Here is a 20,465-nt window from a genome sequence, read left to right on the forward strand (position 1 = left end):
ATTAAATTAAGCGTTTTACTCTTAACAGACGTATAACCAACCCGATTAACAGACCAATCGCCCATATAGCCGCATACTCAATATAGATTAACCGACCAATCTCTCGGTTAGCCGAGTGTCGGCCGTGAAGTATGTTTACATGTAGTTATTTCAAAAAAAGAAAACAAGTCAGCATTCAAAATAAAACATGGATAATTCATCGGATTGACTGAGTCGATCCAAAGTCACTCATTCTTTAAGAGATAAAAATGATGATTAGCAAATTCTTTTCACCTATAATGTGAAATCAAACAAAAGAAAAATACACCTGCATAAATTCTATTGATATGTATGTTTATATTAGCTTATATGACGGTCGGCAGTCTTCGAGGTTACCTCGATATGTAATTAGATCCATCTTGACAAATATACACGCGAAATGCTAATGCATATCATCAATCATATTCATATTAAACTGTCTATTCTATACTTTCATAATTTGAATCTACTTTTTATCAAATATATGAATTTGAGTGAAATCGATGAAAATGGATTTGACAGTTCATGTCCATTTAATGCCATAATAATTGTTTGCTTTTTCGTAGGCTATCGTTTCAAGCTTTGTGAATGTTCTTTCGATTTAAAGTTTTATATGTCCTTTTTGGTATTTTTGCCTCATTTTAACCTTTTCTAATTGGGTTTTTCATTCTGTTTTAAAGTCTTCTCTCCTTTTTTACCCTCAAAGTAAAGCCATAAATCAATTTAGAATTGAAAAAAGTCACAAATTAATCAATACAACAAATACTTACACAAACTAAAAAATTCTATTTACCTATGAGTAGGTAAGGGGATATATGGCCCGAAACCACTATTAATTCCTCTATTATTTCTTTGTATCGTTTTGTCACATCAAAAAAAATGTGCCTATTCTTCTTCTCTAATTTTGTGTGTGTGTAATGTACAGAACAAGTCCAAAATATATGAAATTTTCGGGAAAATTGCATGTTTACATCATACAAATTTGGCTTATACATGTTATACACATTCATACCCCTATATGCAAGTCAAGAGATGTTCCGAAAAGTGTAAATATTACCTTTTTGCACCTGGCCTAATCACTCTTTCCTTATCAAAATCAATTGAAATAAAACATCAAAAAGTTTATTTCGGCTCTCTTTTTCATTTCCAGAAAAGAAATGTGTGAGAAATGGAAAGAAAAAAAATTAAGAAATTATACACTATAATTAAAGGGAACTATATTTGTGAACAACGAAAAGCGGGGTCATCAATTGTGGTTTTTGGGCCATATTTACATTTGAAGGCAAATATTAAACTAATTACCACTATTTACTACAGTTATACAATGTGAAGGAGTTTAAAGAAACAAATTAATTAAAATCAATCATCAAAAGATCAGTTTCCAAAGTCGAGAAAAAAAATGTCAGTTTTTCAGTCATTTCTATCACCCGTTACATCACTTTACATTTATCATTATGTCATTCAGGTTTGCAATCTGTTTTCACTTTTCTATCGATAATTTTAAGACAATTCTAATATACTACTAATGCCTGCGCAGTGACTGCAAAAAGCATGAGAATCAACCATGACATATATTTTTTTGCAGGGTTACTTGATACAGCTTTCTTCTGTACCTTTCATATAGTATTGCATAATAAAATAATGCAGTGTACTTCATAGTAATTGACTGTAATAGGAGGTTTACCTAGCTAAACATCAATTTCTTATACACAATGTTCTAGAGTATGACCATTATTTTTACATTGGTTGATGTGTTTTACCATTGTTTTCGCCATTTGAAAAGGAAATTTCCGTTTTGAATTTTCCTTTGAGTTCGGTATTAATTTTATATTTGACATTTCCCCATTGATATTCAAACTTTCATTCTTAAGCTGATTCACAATTAATTTTACTTGTATAAAAGAATGAATCACAAACAAATAGAAAAGACTACGAAAAATAAAACTTACCACGACTGACGTCATGTTCATGAGGTTTTCATTTTTCTAGAACCATATCTATGTAAAGTAAAATAGAAAAATGGATTAAACTAATTTTTCATGTATAATATCTTGCAAAACATGTCACGATTTGTCGCTATATATTGTATATAAAACTAAATTTTTTCCCAAAAAAATGTTGGGGTCATTTTTAGTTTGATTTTAAGCAAATTTGGTACCAATAGAAGAAGAATTGTCAAAAGTTAATATGTTTATTTGGTTAAATTTTTTGTGTGGATCTTTTTCATTTTTTCACAAGATAAACACACGTATTATTCTCCGTTCAGAAATTCGCTATATATTCAATCAAATTAAATTATAAAAAAAATATTGTAAGTGTTCACATCAAGTGCAAGCAAAAATGAAGACACAACTTTTACCAATTAAAGAAACATACTTTAGACAATTTTACATCTTACAAACTAGGACATGATTGTTCTAAAAAAAATAAAAGGTACTCTCACCAAAAATGTGAACTAGAGATAAGCACACTTCGTGTTTTAGTTTACTTTTATGCTTTTTAGCAATTAACCCACAGGTCATAGTTTTTAGAAATAAAAACAAAAAGAAATTCGTTTACCGTATATACAAACAATATAAACATTGCATAATATAGCAATGACAAAAAAAAAAAACAATATGTGTGGCCATCCAAGAATATGGATTCTACATGTAGTTGCTTTAGATAGGTACCATAAAAAGTGTTTTTTCTTAATTAAAGGGTACATTTATAGTTTTGAATTCCATCTTTTCAAAACGATGACGTTATATTTTATTAATAAAAAAAAACATATACAGGCCCATTGTACAACAAACCATCCGTAACCGGTAGACGTAATTTGTCTGTCTCGTCATAGCATATATTTCCTGATCTCTATTTGCCATGCAATGAGCACTACTATTTATAAAAAAATGCGATATTTATAAAGATTTCAGAAAGCATTCATTACCGTCACCACTGTGCTGCAATTCCTCAAAATCCATGCACAGTCGAAAATATTTGTGATATGACGTATAAATGTAGTGTTTTGTACTTCCTAAATTTTGTTTTTAAACAATTGTTTTTCAAAAAATCTACTTTTGACAGCCAATGTTTCGCAAGATTATGTTCAACAAAGTTATAGGGAGGCCGAACCAGTACTTGACTTGCACCTTTCGAAAAAAAAACTTAGACCACCTGAGCAGTGTTTAAAACATCAGTGTTTTTTTTTCTTCTTCCCTATTGTTTTTTCGTCTGGTCTAGACAACATGCGTAACACCAAGACAGAGGCTACTAAGTTGACATTCAAACTCCTTTAGAAGAAGATCTTATACAAACTACCAACATATTGTATTTGTGCTTCAATATAATTCGAGAAACACATTAAACACAAACCCAAGTTATGTATCACCGTAAACATTTCCATTAGTCTACAATCGGCACTCCCGGGTTTTTTTTTTCTAGTTATAATAACTTATACCCTTAACAGCAACGTCTACTTAAAACTTACAGTTGGGTAACTTTGCTCCCTTATTTGCTTATTTTACGAATATCTTAACATCACATGTTACCATTCTTTCCTTTATTTTGGGTTTCAATGAAAGATTTTGATTATAATAATTTTCACTTTAGTGTATATATTTATATTTTAATGTCTAACATTTACAAAAAATCGTAAGGAAACTATTGAGACTGTGGTTAAACCTTAAAATATACAACATCAAAAATACTAGTCTTTCTTAATCCACGAAAATTGATGCGCACAAGAGTTATTAATTCATAGTTTCAAATACAGAAAACAAAACGTGTTTTACTGTGTCTGGTAGGGAATATTTTGTTAATTATTATGATCAAATATTTTGTTTTTGTCATTTAATTCAAAAAGAAAAGTTTAAAATCATGACAAACACTTGACTGGTTTTATAAATAACAAAACAGATCATGCCTTTGAACTAAAAAAACTAATCCGATATTGGCCCTCATTTTCCAATACAACTTATCTTTCAAAAATCATCATACATACTATGATAATACACTAATATCAATTTTTTTAAAATGTCGTTGAATGGAGTTTGTTGTGTTGCCGGATTATTTTTTACCGGTACATAATTTAAATAGTATAGAGTTACTTTTTCGCAATGCCTGTTCTGTCCAAGGTCAGTGTCTCAATGTAAAACGAAAGTTCTCGAAACATGGTTCGAATTTACGTATGTTATACTGTTGGTAAAGGTAAGACTTGTCAGTTTATTAGTAAATTCAACACTTTTTGTAATGAAGTATCAGTACTTCTATTTTAATACAATACAGGTATAGACAACATGATGAAATGGAAATACATATCTTTAACATTTCAATAGTCTACGTTAATGTAAATCATAAAGATCACGATTTACATTTTCATGTTTTTGCAATGTTTTCCTTTAAAGCTAAACATTATGAAAAAATAAGAAATGATCAGAAACAGATAAAAATAAAAGAATTTTTCTAAGCAGTAACTGTAACGTTTCTAATTTTTGCAGTTTATTTGTACATTTTAAAATTTTCTGATTTCTGAATTATCTGAAATTTTCTGAATTTCGAAAATCAGAATAATTTTACATCAATGTTGATTTTGTCTTTTTGATATTGAGCTTCTAATTTTTTTTTTAATTTAAAACCTATCAAAATGACAATCGAACGAAGCCATACTTCTTGTACATCTCTCAGATACTCGTCTAGAATGTTTCGAATAATACCTATACATACTATATATACCACTCATTTGACTTAAACATACTTTCTTTTCAGAAGTTTTAAAAGGAATCATAAAATACAATGTGTCTTTTTGTCTGTGGGTACATGTATTCAATTTTATGTTTCATTTTAACTTTAAGTGCATGAATTATATTTGCATGTTGTTTTCATCAACTAAATCCGAACAATAATATTGCAATAATGCTATAGCGAAATTGATGGTCTTTTACCTAATTATATAAAAAGAAACATATACGCGTTTTATTTTCATCTGTCTGTATAAAATTTATCTTGACTATTAATTCTGTCCATGATATGTATTATTTCTATAAATTCATTTCCTGAATCTGATTTTAACAACAGTATCGCAAAGAATTCCTCAGGAAGAATGATCGGATTTAGGTGTAGTGATGTTTCCCTGATTGTATTATTTTGATACATTTAACTCTTATTGTGAAGAATTGTTTTTTTAAACAAATTGTGAGAATTACACGTTTAAATTGGGCCAAGTTTGCACCAGGAATTTATTCTTTTGTTGGTCAAACAAAGACATGGATTTAAACTTTTGAATTCATTATGGTGATCGGTGAATACACAAATTATATTGTTAGAAAATACATAATAATTTTTGAAAGGTTTTAAGATTAGACTTTTTTTTAATTTGTTCCTGTATTGAATTAATTTTCAAATTTATAATCAGTTTTTGTTGAACATTGAACTGTCAATGATTTTGTCATGAATATTTAATTCACCACTCAAAGGAACAAAGGAGTGACCCCGTCTTTATGTATTGCATAACAACTGCATACGAAATTCTAAAAATGTCTATAAATAGCACGACTGTCTACAAGTTTAAATTTTAACTGTATAATTATCTTTTTTGTAGATCATTACTACTTTTTTATTACTAAAATTTAACCTTTTTGCTATCGATCAGATGAAAACATTCTTTAACATTATATAAACCACTCGTAAATATAATTTCACAGTTATTACAAAGTGCATAACCTTTCCAAAGGCTACAATATGTTATTAAATAGTAAACTGTAAAAAGATATAATTTTGTTGTTGATCTTGCGAACAATCTCGTTTTACGAAGAACCAGACCCCCTGCAACTTCAAATAAACCGTAGATATTAATTATTAATAAATTGATATTTGTATTATATTTTATCAAATTTGGTTGATGGAATTTTCAACTAGCGATCGACATTTTCATTTATAAAAAAATAGAAGGTATTTCTTTATATAACTCGAATTTTAAAATAAAATATATATAACCGTAAATAAACCAAATTGAATCCTTCGAAATTTGTCCGATGTTCAGAAGTCTTTTAGACATGAATATTTGTATGTGTATTCTATACATTTGCATTAACCTCTGTGTTTAGTGCGAAACAGCTAAATATAATACGAAAACCATTGATAAAACATATTCAAAAAATATAAAAAACTTTGTCAACTTCTTTTAAATCATGTTGATACATATCAATTATTTCCTGTTGCTCATATATGCATCTAACTATTGCCAAAGACAGAGATTGGAAATTTGAAAGGAGGATTTTTTTTCGTTTTTTTTTCTGTTTATCAGTACCAATTGAACACTGCCTATTTTATGCAAAATGCATGTAAATATGTTTATATATTCACACAAAGCTAAGTACAGTTGTGTGTTTTCAACGCAACCAATACTGCTAGACGCCAAAGATATCAATATAGACACAACACGAATAAATAGTCACCATAAATGACTTCGTTGATCTAAACTATCTGTGTCTGTGACTCGACTTACGAGTGACACGCATTCGTGGTCTGATTTGATTTTTCTTTTTAAATTTGTCTGATAATCGACATACATCTTGTTATTCAGTGTTGGTTGAAATAGCAAGTAGGACGACGGTTGATACTTGTAATACAGAAATACGCCTACAATGTCGATGCAACCGGTTATGTTTGTTTCTTTTTTTTCCAACTGTATACTAGATATATTAAGTAAAGATTTGCGATATTTTATTACTGATGCAGTGTACACTCACACTCCTAAATCGAAAAAAATGATTTTTACGTTTTCCGTTTTCTCAAAAATAAATTTCTTAACTTCTTGTACATGTAGCAAGAAATGAGGACTTGTTAACAGCAAAATATTTTAAAAGCAGAAAAATGGTATACCTTAGAATCAGCATGAAAATATGATTATTTAAAATCCAGGCCGAAAATAAAGCGATGGTACTTTCATTAAGTTACGAACCGGCGTATGTGTCATAGTTCATTCGGAGAAAACTGCCAAAGCATTCGAAAAATATTTTTTCCAGTTGACTCTTTTTTTTTGTAATTATTTGCCAACGTATTTTACTTCAATTTAATCTTTGATTGCAAATGTAATGTTTGCATAAATTAAGGTGTTGCAGGATAAAAAACCAAAATGTTTGACGTCACAATAAACGTCTGACACTTGTTTTCGAAAAAAAAAATACATTAATTTCGAAAACAATGCGTCTAGTTTGTGGACCAGCAAATATAGAGCGCATGATAGAACAAAAACAATTATATACTGGAATGTGTTACCATCTAACAACAATCTATAATATCAGGTTTGCAGTACTTGCTAAGGATCAATATTCTCAAATAATTAAGATGTTATAAAAATATCCACATTGTGTTTTATTTTGTAAACAAAAATTGTATTAAAACCTTAAGATACAAAATCTCTATGAATATAACTATATTACACTTTTAATATATGATCATGCTTAGCGATAACAGTTTAGAGTACAGTTTGCAATATTTCATTTGTGATTCACCTATTGGTTTAACCTTTCTTCAAAATGAAACTTATTACATGTAATACAATTTTAGTGTCTGCGTTTTATTTGTATGATTATAAGCAACGTTTAGCCGAAGGATTATAAAGACAACTTCAACTTATTGATTGCAGGTTAACAATGCATTGAAGATGGCAACCATAGCAGTAAGCTATTATTATAATTATGTGTGTTTGTGTGTAACTTAAGTTTAAACTAGATGTATCCCATTTTAACAAAAGATGTAAAATATTTAAAATGTGCTCATTGCTGCGATATAATATAATAATTATATATTACCGTTGATTATCTCAATAGGACTATTTTCTCGCTTGGGCTGGTATGTAATCGATATGAGACGACCAATGATAATATGTTTGTCTGGATTTTATCTATAATGACGTTGTTAATTGCATTGACAACGGCACATGCTCCTGAAGTTGCTAGTGAACAAATTTCATATCTCTCTACTGTGCTGATAAACGAACTTATCAGTCAGTAAGATCAAAGTCAATTTCGTAAAATATCGATAATATCAATGACCTGTCAATATTTTAATATCCCAACATCGAAGAGATACATTTGCTCGTTTATTAGGTGTACGTGTTCTTTTTTTTTATTATTATTACCGAAGGCTTCTTTAATTACGAATGGCTTTTAACCGGACAATCGGTCTGTAGATGTAGAATGCGCAATGTATGAACATCAATAGACCAATTCCTAAAAGTTTTGCCAAATACAGCTTAGGTAATCTATTCCTTCTGATAAAAATTCAATTGTAAGTAGGTACATTCTTTTTTAACTGTAACTTGGAAGACCTATGAATGTGACCAAGGCTGTATGAAAATATATATGTTTTATTTATTTTTGTGATACACAAAGCATCATAATCAAAGAAATGACTTTAAGTTTGACGAGTAGCATAATTTCTTTCAATCACATGTGTTGCATTGCAATGAATAGACAATTCTCATAAAATGAATGTCTTTTCAAAATGTAGACTTTAACAGTCATTAGTTGTATCAGTATGTGGATATGTGATAAATATAATTTCCTTAATCTTTTTCAGAATTCCAACTTTTTGAAATATTCGAGATATTTTCCAAATCATCTTGAGTATGCTAGCCAAGTACCTAGAGATTGGCCGGTAAGTTGTACTCAGAGATATATATCATATAAAAATTGAAACTAAAAACAACTAGAACTTTATTTAAGATCTCACAAAATATTTTACAACCTCAACTGAAACCTTCTTCTTCTTCTTGTTCTAGTTCTTCTTGTTCTCCTTGTTCTCCTTGTTCTCCTTGTTCTTCTTCTTGTTCTTCTTCTTGTTCTTCTTGTTTTTGTTCTTGTTCTTGTTCTTCTTTTTCTTCTTCTTTATCATTACTATCATTATTATTATTATTATTACCTTTTCCTAACAACGATGGAATTTTAGATGATGAGTACGATTTATTTTATAGGAAAAAAGAAGGCAAAAGAAGCCGAAGATTATAACAGTTGATTCCAAACCGGTATGTATCTACAGTGTGATATTAAAATCTGTCCTTTTTGTCTCTTGTTGATACGCAAATTAATTTGTTGTTATGGATATTAAGTTTTGCGTATTGAGGAGAACACCTTTGTATTCATAATGGACAGGTAGATTTTTATACCATTTAGCAAGGGTTCGAATCATGGTTTCGAATCCCAGCGGGGGAAGAACAAAATATTTGCGAAAGCAAAGGACAAGGTATGATAAGGGCCGTTTCTGGCCCCCCTTTTTTCAAAATTTTTAAACTTTGAAGTTGAAATCCATCACGCCTGTGTTATGAACTGCAGTATCTGATCGTCCATGTAGAACCTTATTTTTAGGTGTTATGTTCTCAAATATGTTCAAACTGAGACCTTGAAAAGCCCTAAACGACGAAAAGTGTAAAAAATCTACAATTTCGTCATGTTCGGAGACAAAATTTGACATCAGCGCCAACGTAGACCATCTTGAAACTTTTAACCATCAACTGTACTCTTCTGTATCTTTCACATAATAAAATATCATGGTGGTCTACGTTGGCGCTCATGTCTAAAAATTTGAAAAATAATCCGATTGTTTACATATTTTGACAAGTCTTTATAGTACGTCAAAGTGAACGGCACGCGTACGAAATTATTCCGGGATTCATAATTGATCAGAACATCACGTACGGATTGTTTTATGTCGTATCCAGTCATCAACACATGTCACTCTCTTTAGACTTAAAGAAATATGTTGTGCGTGAAATTAGACCCATAATGATCAAAATAGTCTAACACTATGCAGCCGAATACAGAGTTGTGTCCCTTGAAATATGGTGAATTAATTTGTATTCATTAGAATTTTCAAATATTCGATGAAATCTTACAAATGAATTTTATAATAAATTCTCAATATATTCAAACTCTTTTTGTAGTTCTGAAGAAAATCATTTCATCAAAACGTATATATTTTGCACTTTGAAGTTTTCTATTTAACCATCTACAGAAAAATAGATTTATGTATCGTATCCATTTCGTGCACACGTTTGTTACCATAAGGGTTAGAACCTGCACATGTGCATTGTCCATAATTAAGTAGTGATCAGTAGTTATTTGAACAGAGAATTAAGAATATTGAAATCACTTGTTGATAGACAAAACTCTGCGTACTGTACTAAGGTAATACGTTATGCATGTGCAGTCAGTATTAATTTCAAAGTATGAAATGTAATTAGAAACATGATTCCAGGTAAAGAGCAGTTGATACTGATATTAAGTTAACTACACTTATACTATACTGTAAATTATGTATTTCCAGCCTATTCATATATCGGTACACTAATATTTTTTCTTATATATGTGTCAGAGCACTCTTTTGACAAGATGTAATCATAAAATAAAAATACACATGTAGCTCAATTGACTCAGATCCTATATTATGGATTATCAAATAAAATATGCTATAGCGAAATTACTTTTAACATATTTTACTCGCATAAATACAAATTGGATAAGAACCATGGCAAACAAACTTATGAAGTATGCGCGAAAAAAACATGTGTATTTGTTTGCCATTTCGAATGTGTATTTTGTTTTGTCTAGAGTTCTATGTAAGTGACAAAATTTCATGCCAAACCTTTACCGATTCCTGGAGTGCACTGGTACTTATTATTTAGCTGTTTAATGTACATGTAAACTATGTCCTCTTAATTCTATTTCACATTCCCCCTCCCCTCACGGGACAAAATGTCGAGCACGTTCGTTAATTTAAATCTGTCCGTCCGTCCATTCGTCCGTTCGTCTGTTTCTGTCCGGACATACACGTCTAGCTATCTACTTCATTTTTTTACCTAAAAGCTTTTTATTTATAATAGAGGTGTGTATGTCTACAGGGTTTGGATTTTTTTATAAAATTTTCTTTAAATGTCCGGTATTTTTGGTACAAGCTATATATATATATAAAGACTCGGTTATCCTCCTACAGTTTTTGAGATACAGCTTTAATACCTAATAGGTTTATTGTACACATAATTGAAGAATGTATTGCTATCGGATTTTTATTATTCTTCAAATATTCTAAAAATGTCAGATTTTTGGATTTAGTCAATATTTCTTGCTACTTAAAAAACAATAAGGGTAGTTGTTGAATATTCACCAAAAACGGTAGTTGAACTTGTTTTCCCTCTCACTTGCTATTGAAGGCACAACTTGCACTGCTAGTACTATAGTTTAATGTCCCTAATGCAATAAATAAGATTTTTTTAGTAACTTCAAATATTTATTCAATACCGGAAAGGGGGAACTTGGTGAATATTACACCCGATTTCATTGATTGTGAAGTCAAAGGTAATATTTTTAGTTAGCTTGCTTGTTAGATGAACCATAAAGTCATTGTTAGGTCAGGTTAACTACTCTCCCTTAAGAATATATAATAGTCCAGCAGATTACAAATCTATCTGTCTGATGGACTATGCTACTTGAAAGGAGGGTAGTAAACCTGACATAATAATGACTTCACGGTTCAGCTAACAAGCAAGCTTACCAAAGATTTTACCTTTCGCTTCACACTCCATGAAATCGGCTGTAAATCTTGAAAGTTGAAACCTTTTGGCTGGACATTCAGTCCTGCAAGTGAAGACATTCAGAATGAAAATAATAAATAGATCAACATTGAAAGGAGAAATTAAGGTTGAAAACGTGTGCACCCGCACGAATGGGGATCGAACTCACAACCTCAGTGTTGACTGGCTAGTGATTACAGAAGTAACTACTTAGATCACTCGGCCACCGAGAACCTTTAATGAAGTTTGTCTACGTTTCTAATTAAATTCGAATGTTTTGGGGTTTCATGAAATACTACTTGCCAACATCTGTTTCATTAAAAAAAAAAGCATAACATTTTGGATAAGATAAGGAGATGTGGTATGATTGCACATGATACTTTACACCGGCGATCAATGTGCTAATTTCAGGATATATATCGTAGAAATAATGTATTTTTAGAGAAGCTTGAAGATGTTCATGCCCCTTTCATCTACATATCTCAATGAATTTTTAACGTCCTAAACCCTGACCTCATCGAAAACTTTCAACTTTGTTTTCAGCATTTCAGTCTTTAAAATATTGTGTTAAGTGTTAAAAAGTTCACAGTGTACGATTCTTTAAGTGACAAACAATGACATTATACAGGCTATGCATATTTGCTATACATACTGTATAAATCTGATACTAAATCTTCAATAGTAGTTTTAATCCATTTGCGTTTTTTAATGAACCAGAAATCATCATGTAAATGTGAAATGCTATATTCATAACTTCAACTATTATTTATGAATTATAAGTGTGCCACTTCTTATATAACTTAAAGTTTTTTTATGCCCCAGTTATGGGCATTATGTTTTCTGGTCTGTGCGTCCGTCTGTTCGTTCGTCCGTTAATCCGTCCGCCCGTCCGTCAGTTCGTCCATCTGTCCCGCTTCATGTTAAAGTTTTTGGTCGAGGTAGTTTTTGATGAAGTTGAAGTCCAATCAACTTGAAATTTAGTACACATGTGTTCATCTTTTATATAAGCTTTGGTTTTTCAAATATTTAGGCCACGAGCATCACTGAAGAGACATGTATTGTCGAAATGCGCATCTGGTGCAGGAAAATTGGTACCGTTAATGTTATCATCTATGATACGATATTTCTAATTTTAATGCCAAATATAGAGATGTTGCCCCATTTTCACGGTATACTATACTGGGGACACATTCTTGTTTATTTTACCTATTAACTTGTTAATGTTTATACTTACTAATTATTATGTGACACTATGATTTGTATTTATACTTTTTTTTTAAAAACCGACCATTTCCATGAAAGCTATCTTTTATTTAATGCTAAAATTGAGAATGAAATGGGGAATGTGTCAAAGAGACAACAACCCGACCATAGCGCAGACAACAACCGAAGGCCACCAATGGGTCTTCAATGCTGCGAGAAACTTCCGCACCCTCAGGCATCTTTCAGCTGGCCCACAAACAAATATGTATACTAGTTCAGTAATAATTGACGTCATACTAAACTCCGAATTATACACAAGAAAATGAAATTAAAAATCATACAACACTTACAAAGGTCAGAGGCTCCTGACTTGGGACATGCGCAAAAATGCGGCGGGGTTAAGGTAGCAATAAACAGTTAGGAAAAAATACTAAAATTTGCCCTTATGAATTTTACCATCCCCCTTTTATTGCTTTCTTGCAATATCAAGCTTACTGTTTGTGTCATATATGGGCATATGTATGTAATCAGAATCTTCCATAGATTTTATATCCAGTATATAAAATGGTAAAATATAATTTCTTTTTGGTGTATCCATGGCAACAATCTGCATTTATTTGTTATAAAATATTGCAAAAAGGGGGGGAAAGATGTCACATATTTCCCCAAAATTTGGCTAAAAGTAGAATTTCAATCATTTGAAGTAATACCTTTTCTGAAACTGTGTACATATATCATTCAGCAAATCCAATGAAAATCATATGTCTTTCATCTCATTTTTTTGTAAAATTGCGTCAAAAACTTCCCGTAGAAAAAGAGTGTTTGTAAACAGTACATTAATTTCTGGACCGATGGCCGGTCTAGCTATGAAAATACGGATGGTCAAACAGAAAACAGCCCATAAAACATGTAAAAAATAATCTTGATGAACTTATAAACCATCTTTGAAGACTAAATTAGCACTCATCTGTCTAAAAATGATTTTTATTACACAATAACTTTCCTATTTTAAAAATCCACAGGGGCCAAAATGCGAAACTAAACTCCTAACTGTGTATTGCTACCTTAATAGTAAATATTTTTTTCAAATTCTCCCTTTTAGCTTATTTTCTGAGTTCTGCTAGCTAATACGAGTAAAATGGTCTTTTATTTTTGAAAATTGGTTGAGTAATGAATATTTTATGAAAGTTAGCAGTTGACACTGAAACGCGACAAAAACTGATTTTAAAGAAAGGTGCCAAGTCAAAGTGTAAAATCTTGTCTCTACCTCAATTTTTAGCCAAATCTTAAAAACTGTACCTCTTTTGTCAGTTTTTTAATGTTGAATATCTTAATAAGATCTCTGATGATGCAACATTGTATAACATTTAGCAATTTCAAGCATAAAAATGTTAATCTTTATGCTTATTGCATACCAAAGACTTGATTAAAAAACTTGGTGATAGGGAATCAATTTCTTACATCTGATTTAACTATACATTTAATATATGCCAAAATGTAACATGAAATCTTGATAAAAACAATAATTTGATATATTCGCAAGAAAAAAAACAACGCGTTCAATACTTAGGCTACTACATGCAGCCCAATCCATCAGAAGCAAGAGTTAAGCCGATAGAGTACAAATATAAGCCTTGTGTCAAAATGTCTAATTTTGGTTGCTAAGGACTGTAAACAATAAAATTGACATATATTGTCATTCTTAAACACTTAATTTACTCAGAAGTTGATTTAGAATCTAAATATCAATAGATTTGTGGCATGAAAAGTCTTAAATTATACAATTCTGAGCTTGGTAAGTATGCCATAAGGTAGCAATAAACAGTTAGGAAAAAATACTAAAATTTGCCCTTATGAATTTTACCATCCCCCTTTCATTGCTTTCTTGCAATATCAAGCTTACTGTTTGTGTCATATATGGGCATATGTATGTAATCAGAATCTTCCATAGATTTTATATCCAGTATATAAAATGGTAAAATATAATTTCTTTTTGGTGTATTCATGGCAACAATCTGCATTTATTTGTTATAAAATATTGCAAAAAGGGGGGGGGGGAAAGATGTCACATATTTCCCCAAAATTTGGCTAAAAGTAGAATTTCAATCATTTGAAGTAATACCTTTTCTGAAACTGTGTACATATATCATTCAGCAAATCCAATGAAAATCATATGTCTTTCATCTCATTTTTTTGTAAAATTGCGTCAAAAACTTCCCGTAGAAAAAGAGTGTTTGTAAACAGTACATTAATTTCTGGACCGATGGCCGGTCTAGCTATGAAAATACGGATGGTCAAACAGAAAACAGCCCATAAAACATGTAAAAAATAATCTTGATGAACTTATAAACCATCTTTGAAGACTAAATTAGCACTCATCTGTCTAAAATGATTTTTATTACACAATAACTTTCCTATTTTAAAAATCCACAGGGGCCAAAATGCGAAACTAAACTCCTAACTGTGTATTGCTACCTTAATAGTAAATATTTTTTTCAAATTCTCCCTTTTAGCTTATTTTCTGAGTTCTGCTAGCTAATACGAGTAAAATGGTCTTTTATTTTTGAAAATTGGTTGAGTAATGAATATTTTATGAAAGTTAGCAGTTGACACTGAAACGCGACAAAAACTGATTTTAAAGAAAGGTGCCAAGTCAAAGTGTAAAATCTTGTCTCTACCTCAATTTTTAGCCAAATCTTAAAAACTGTACCTCTTTTGTCAGTTTTTTAATGTTGAATATCTTAATAAGATCTCTGATGATGCAACATTGTATAACATTTAGCAATTTCAAGCATAAAAATGTTAATCTTTATGCTTATTGCATACCAAAGACTTGATTAAAAAACTTGGTGATAGGGAATCAATTTCTTACATCTGATTTAACTATACATTTAATATATGCCAAAATGTAACATGAAATCTTGATAAAAACAATAATTTGATATATTCGCAAGAAAAAAAACAACGCGTTCAATACTTAGGCTACTACATGCAGCCCAATCCATCAGAAGCAAGAGTTAAGCCGATAGAGTACAAATATAAGCCTTGTGTCAAAATGTCTAATTTTGGTTGCTAAGGACTGTAAACAATAAAATTGACATATATTGTCATTCTTAAACACTTAATTTACTCAGAAGTTGATTTAGAATCTAAATATCAATAGATTTGTGGCATGAAAAGTCTTAAATTATACAATTCTGAGCTTGGTAAGTATGCCTTAATAGTAAATATTTTTTTCAAATTCTCCCTTTTAGCTTATTTTCTGAGTTCTGCTAGCTAATACGAGTAAAATGGTCTTTTATTTTTGAAAATTGGTTGAGTAATGAATATTTTATGAAAGTTAGCAGTTGACACTGAAACGCGACAAAAACTGATTTTAAAGAAAGGTGCCAAGTCAAAGTGTAAAATCTTGTCTCTACCTCAATTTTTAGCCAAATCTTAAAAACTGTACCTCTTTTGTCAGTTTTTTAATGTTGAATATCTTAATAAGATCTCTGATGATGCAACATTGTATAACATTTAGCAATTTCAAGCATAAAAATGTTAATCTTTATGCTTATTGCATACCAAAGACTTGATTAAAAAACTTGGTGATAGGGAATCAATTTCTTACATCTGATTTAACTATACATTTAATATATGCCAAAATGTAACATGAAATCTTGATAAAAACAATAATTTGATATATTCGCAAGAAAAAAAACAACGCGTTCAATACTTAGGCTACTACATGCAGCCCAATCCATCAGAAGCAAGAGTTAAGCCGATAGAGTACAAATATAAGCCTTGTGTCAAAATGTCTAATTTTGGTTGCTAAGGACTGTAAACAATAAAATTGACATATATTGTCATTCTTAAACACTTAATTTACTCAGAAGTTGATTTAGAATCTAAATATCAATAGATTTGTGGCATGAAAAGTCTTAAATTATACAATTCTGAGCTTGGTAAGTATGCCATAAGGTAGCAATAAACAGTTAGGAAAAAATACTAAAATTTGCCCTTATGAATTTTACCATCCCCCTTTCATTGCTTTCTTGCAATATCGAGCTTACTGTTTGTGTCATATATGGGCATATGTATGTAATCAGAATCTTCCATAGATTTTATATCCAGTATATAAAATGGTAAAATATAATTTCTTTTTGGTGTATCCATGGCAACAATCTGCATTTATTTGTTATAAAATATTGCAAAAAGGGGGGGAAAGATGTCACCTATTTCCCCAAAATTTGGCTAAAAGTAGAATTTCAATCATTTGAAGTAATACCTTTTCTGAAACTGTGTACATATATCATTCAGCAAATCCAATGAAAATCATATGTCTTTCATCTCATTTTTTTGTAAAATTGCGTCAAAAACTTCCCGTAGAAAAAGAGTGTTTGTAAACAGTACATTAATTTCTGGACCGATGGCCGGTCTAGCTATGAAAATACGGATGGTCAAACAGAAAACAGCCCATAAAACATGTAAAAAATAATCTTGATGAACTTATAAACCATCTTTGAAGACTAAATTAGCACTCATCTGTCTAAAATGATTTTTATTACACAATAACTTTCCTATTTTAAAAATCCACAGGGGCCAAAATGCGAAACTAAACTCCTAACTGTGTATTGCTACCTAAACATTTGGTTTTTTTTTTTAGATCTCAACCCTGTTTTGGTAACCGCATATGATTTAATATTTACATCATCAAGATGTAATAATAATGCCAAAAACCTACTTCGGTTTACAAAAAAACCAAAACCTTTTTTAACCGTTGCTAAGCACTATTTTGGTTGCTAATCTTTTTATCAGCATGATATACAATTGACTTGCTTTCATTATTTACTGCTAATTATTCTTGCATGTATTTAAACCAATCTAACCTGATTTTACTCTAATTTGTACAATTAAAAATCAAAAGGTTTTCTTTGTAGTTCAATTTAATTTCTATCTTTTTCGGTTGTTGCTAAGCAACTTTTAGGTTGCTATGGTCAACTTCGTTTTCTTCAAAAAAAAATAATGATGACTCAGACATCATATATATGAAAGAAAAATCATTTACAGTAGTTAATCTTTAAATATTGCTATAGTTATACCTCATATGGCCGAAATTACAAATTTTTGAACCGTTGCTAGGCAAAATTTTTGTTGCTAGGTTGTTGCTAAGCATTTTTAAAACTGAAATTGAAGTGACTTTTCATTTGCAAACTTAAGTAAGTGTTAAACAAACAATATTATTTTGAATTATGCTAATGTGTAATGAGAAAGCAATGCATATGTGATAATTTGGCTATTTATTTAAACCGTTGCTAGGCAACCTTCCTTTCACCGGAACATAAAAAAAAATCATAATTTTGAATAGTTTCTACACTAAGGCTATCAATGATGCATATATAAACTTATTTGGGAAGGGGGCCAAAAACACCTCTTATCATACCTTGTCCTTTACAGTTCTAACATTGTTGGGTTGATGTTTAGACGAGTTGTATATACATAATGTACAAAGCCATGTATCACCATCTATGCTGATGATCCGATGGATATAGATGTTGTAGAGTTGTCACTGGCTCAAACGTACTTATAAATATAATTATTTTCTGTGATTGTAGCTTGGCCGCGTTTTTGTTCATTCTTAATATTGAATTGTAAGTTGTAATTGATGATAATACATAACATATATAAAGGGTGAAGATACATACGGATGCAGCCACTTTCATTTTTGACAAAAGAAAATCTGAAAAGTCACATCTTTTGCATATTTGATAGATTTTTCATATTTAAGCTTGGACCGGAGCGTTTTCAATGACTAAATCGGTTAAACTCTTTCACATTAGGTAGCACTCCACAGTTAGAAAATAAAATTAAAAATGAGCCACAAAATGTTTTATCATCTCCTATTCCTGGATTTCTAATACATTAACCTAACTGTTTGTGTTCTACATGTGCATATGTATGTAATCAGTATATTTCATAGATTTGATTTTCAAAAGTTGAAAGAGTGAAAATTAATTCCTGTTATGTGTATCCATGGCAACATTCTGCATTTATTTACCATAAAATATTGCAAAAAGGGGGGTGGACATGTCACATATCCCCCCAAAATTTTGATCAAACTAGAATTTCAATGCCTTTGAGTGATACCTTTTTAGAAACTGTTTTCATAAATCTTCCTAATGATCAAATAAAAAATGGGTGTCTTTCGCCTCATTTTTTCGTAAATTCCAATCACAAAGTTCGTGCGATAAAAAGTTGGAAAAAAACATTGCAATAATTGCCGGACCAATGTATGGTAGGGACATGCAAATACGGACTGTCATACAGAAAACAGCCTATATTACATACATTACATAACCATGATGTTCATATAAACCCAATACAAAGACTATTTTAATACTCAGCTATCCAAAAATGAATTTTATTGCACACTAGCTCTCATATTTGAAAAATCCACAGGGGCCAAAATGCGAAACTACACACCTAACTGTGGAGTGCTACCTTAAGGTGAAATTTTTCCCCTCCTGCCTCAATTTTTATTATATTTTCTGTGTTCTACTAGCTGTTACGATGAAAATGGCACCTTAGTTTTTAAAATTGGTTCAGTAATAAAGATTTTATGAAGGTTAGCAGTTGATGTTGAAACGCGACAAAAAGTGATTTAAAAATAAATGCTGGATCATAGTGAAAAACTTCAAGTCTGTCTCATTTTTGGGGTAAATTTCTAAAACTTTTCCCATTATCTTATTTAAAATCATAAAATTACCTTCAAAGAGGACAAATTGTACAATTTTCAGGTATTTGAAAGCACTTATAGGTCAATTTTGCTGTAAATAGCATACCTAACCTTGGTTTAGAAGCTCTCAAGCAGGGTATAAATTTCTAGCAGTACTGGCATCATTAAATTTAATTAATGCCAAATTATAATCTAAAATCCTGCTAAAAATCTTTATTTGACTTATTCGCATTCAAAAATATATAAGAATAAATTCTGAGGATATCATATAAAGCGCAATATTTGGTCACAATGGTGAAGCTAATTGAGTACAAATTTAGGACCGCAACATGTCTAAGTGTCGAAATGTGTATATTTGGTTGCTAAGGACAGTAAACAATAAAATTAACATAAATTGCAATCCTAGCAGAATTTTTACCTTCAGAACTAAAACAAGAACATGAAAGACTAAAGATTTGTGGTAAATTTTATCTTAAAAAGTGCATTTCTGTGCTTTCTGATGTGCCATAAGGTAGCACTCCACAGTTAGAAAATAAAATTAAAAATGAGCCACAAAATGTTTTATCATCTCCTATTCCTGGATTTCTAATACATTAACCTAACTGTTTGTGTTGTACATGTGCATATGTATGTAATCAGTATATTTCATAGATTTGATTTTCAAAAGTTGAAAGAGTGAAAATTAATTCCTGTTATGTGTATCCATGGCAACATTCTGCATTTATTTACCATAAAATATTGCAAAAAGGGGGGTGGACATGTCACATATCCCCCCAAAATTTTGATCAAACTAGAATTTCAATGCCTTTGAGTGATACCTTTTTAGAAACTGTTTTCATAAATCTTCCTAATGATCAAATAAAAAATGGGTGTCTTTCGCCTCATTTTTTCGTAAATTCCAATCACAAAGTTCGTGCGATAAAAAAATGGAAAAAAACATTGCAATAATTGCCGGACCAATGTATGGTAGGGACATGC

At 30.6% G+C, this 20,465-nt stretch overlaps 1 protein-coding gene across 1 annotated transcript in view; it reads left to right on the plus strand.

The window, feature by feature from the left end:
• Positions 1-4,075: 4,075 nt before the first annotated feature.
• The window catches only part of LOC143083153 (transient receptor potential cation channel subfamily M member-like 2), a 72,935-nt gene continuing 56,545 nt past the window's right edge, over positions 4,076-20,465 (plus strand). Inside the window, exons 1-4 of the mRNA XM_076259386.1 lie at positions 4,076-4,206; positions 7,646-7,678; positions 8,581-8,658; positions 8,975-9,025. Coding sequence (XP_076115501.1) covers positions 7,664-7,678; positions 8,581-8,658; positions 8,975-9,025 — 144 coding nt within the window. The 5' untranslated portion in view covers positions 4,076-4,206; positions 7,646-7,663. The remainder of the gene's footprint in view (positions 4,207-7,645; positions 7,679-8,580; positions 8,659-8,974; positions 9,026-20,465) is intronic.

Source organism: Mytilus galloprovincialis, chromosome 7 (assembly GCF_965363235.1).
Source record: "Mytilus galloprovincialis chromosome 7, xbMytGall1.hap1.1, whole genome shotgun sequence".
NCBI lineage: Eukaryota > Metazoa > Mollusca > Bivalvia > Mytilida > Mytilidae > Mytilus > Mytilus galloprovincialis.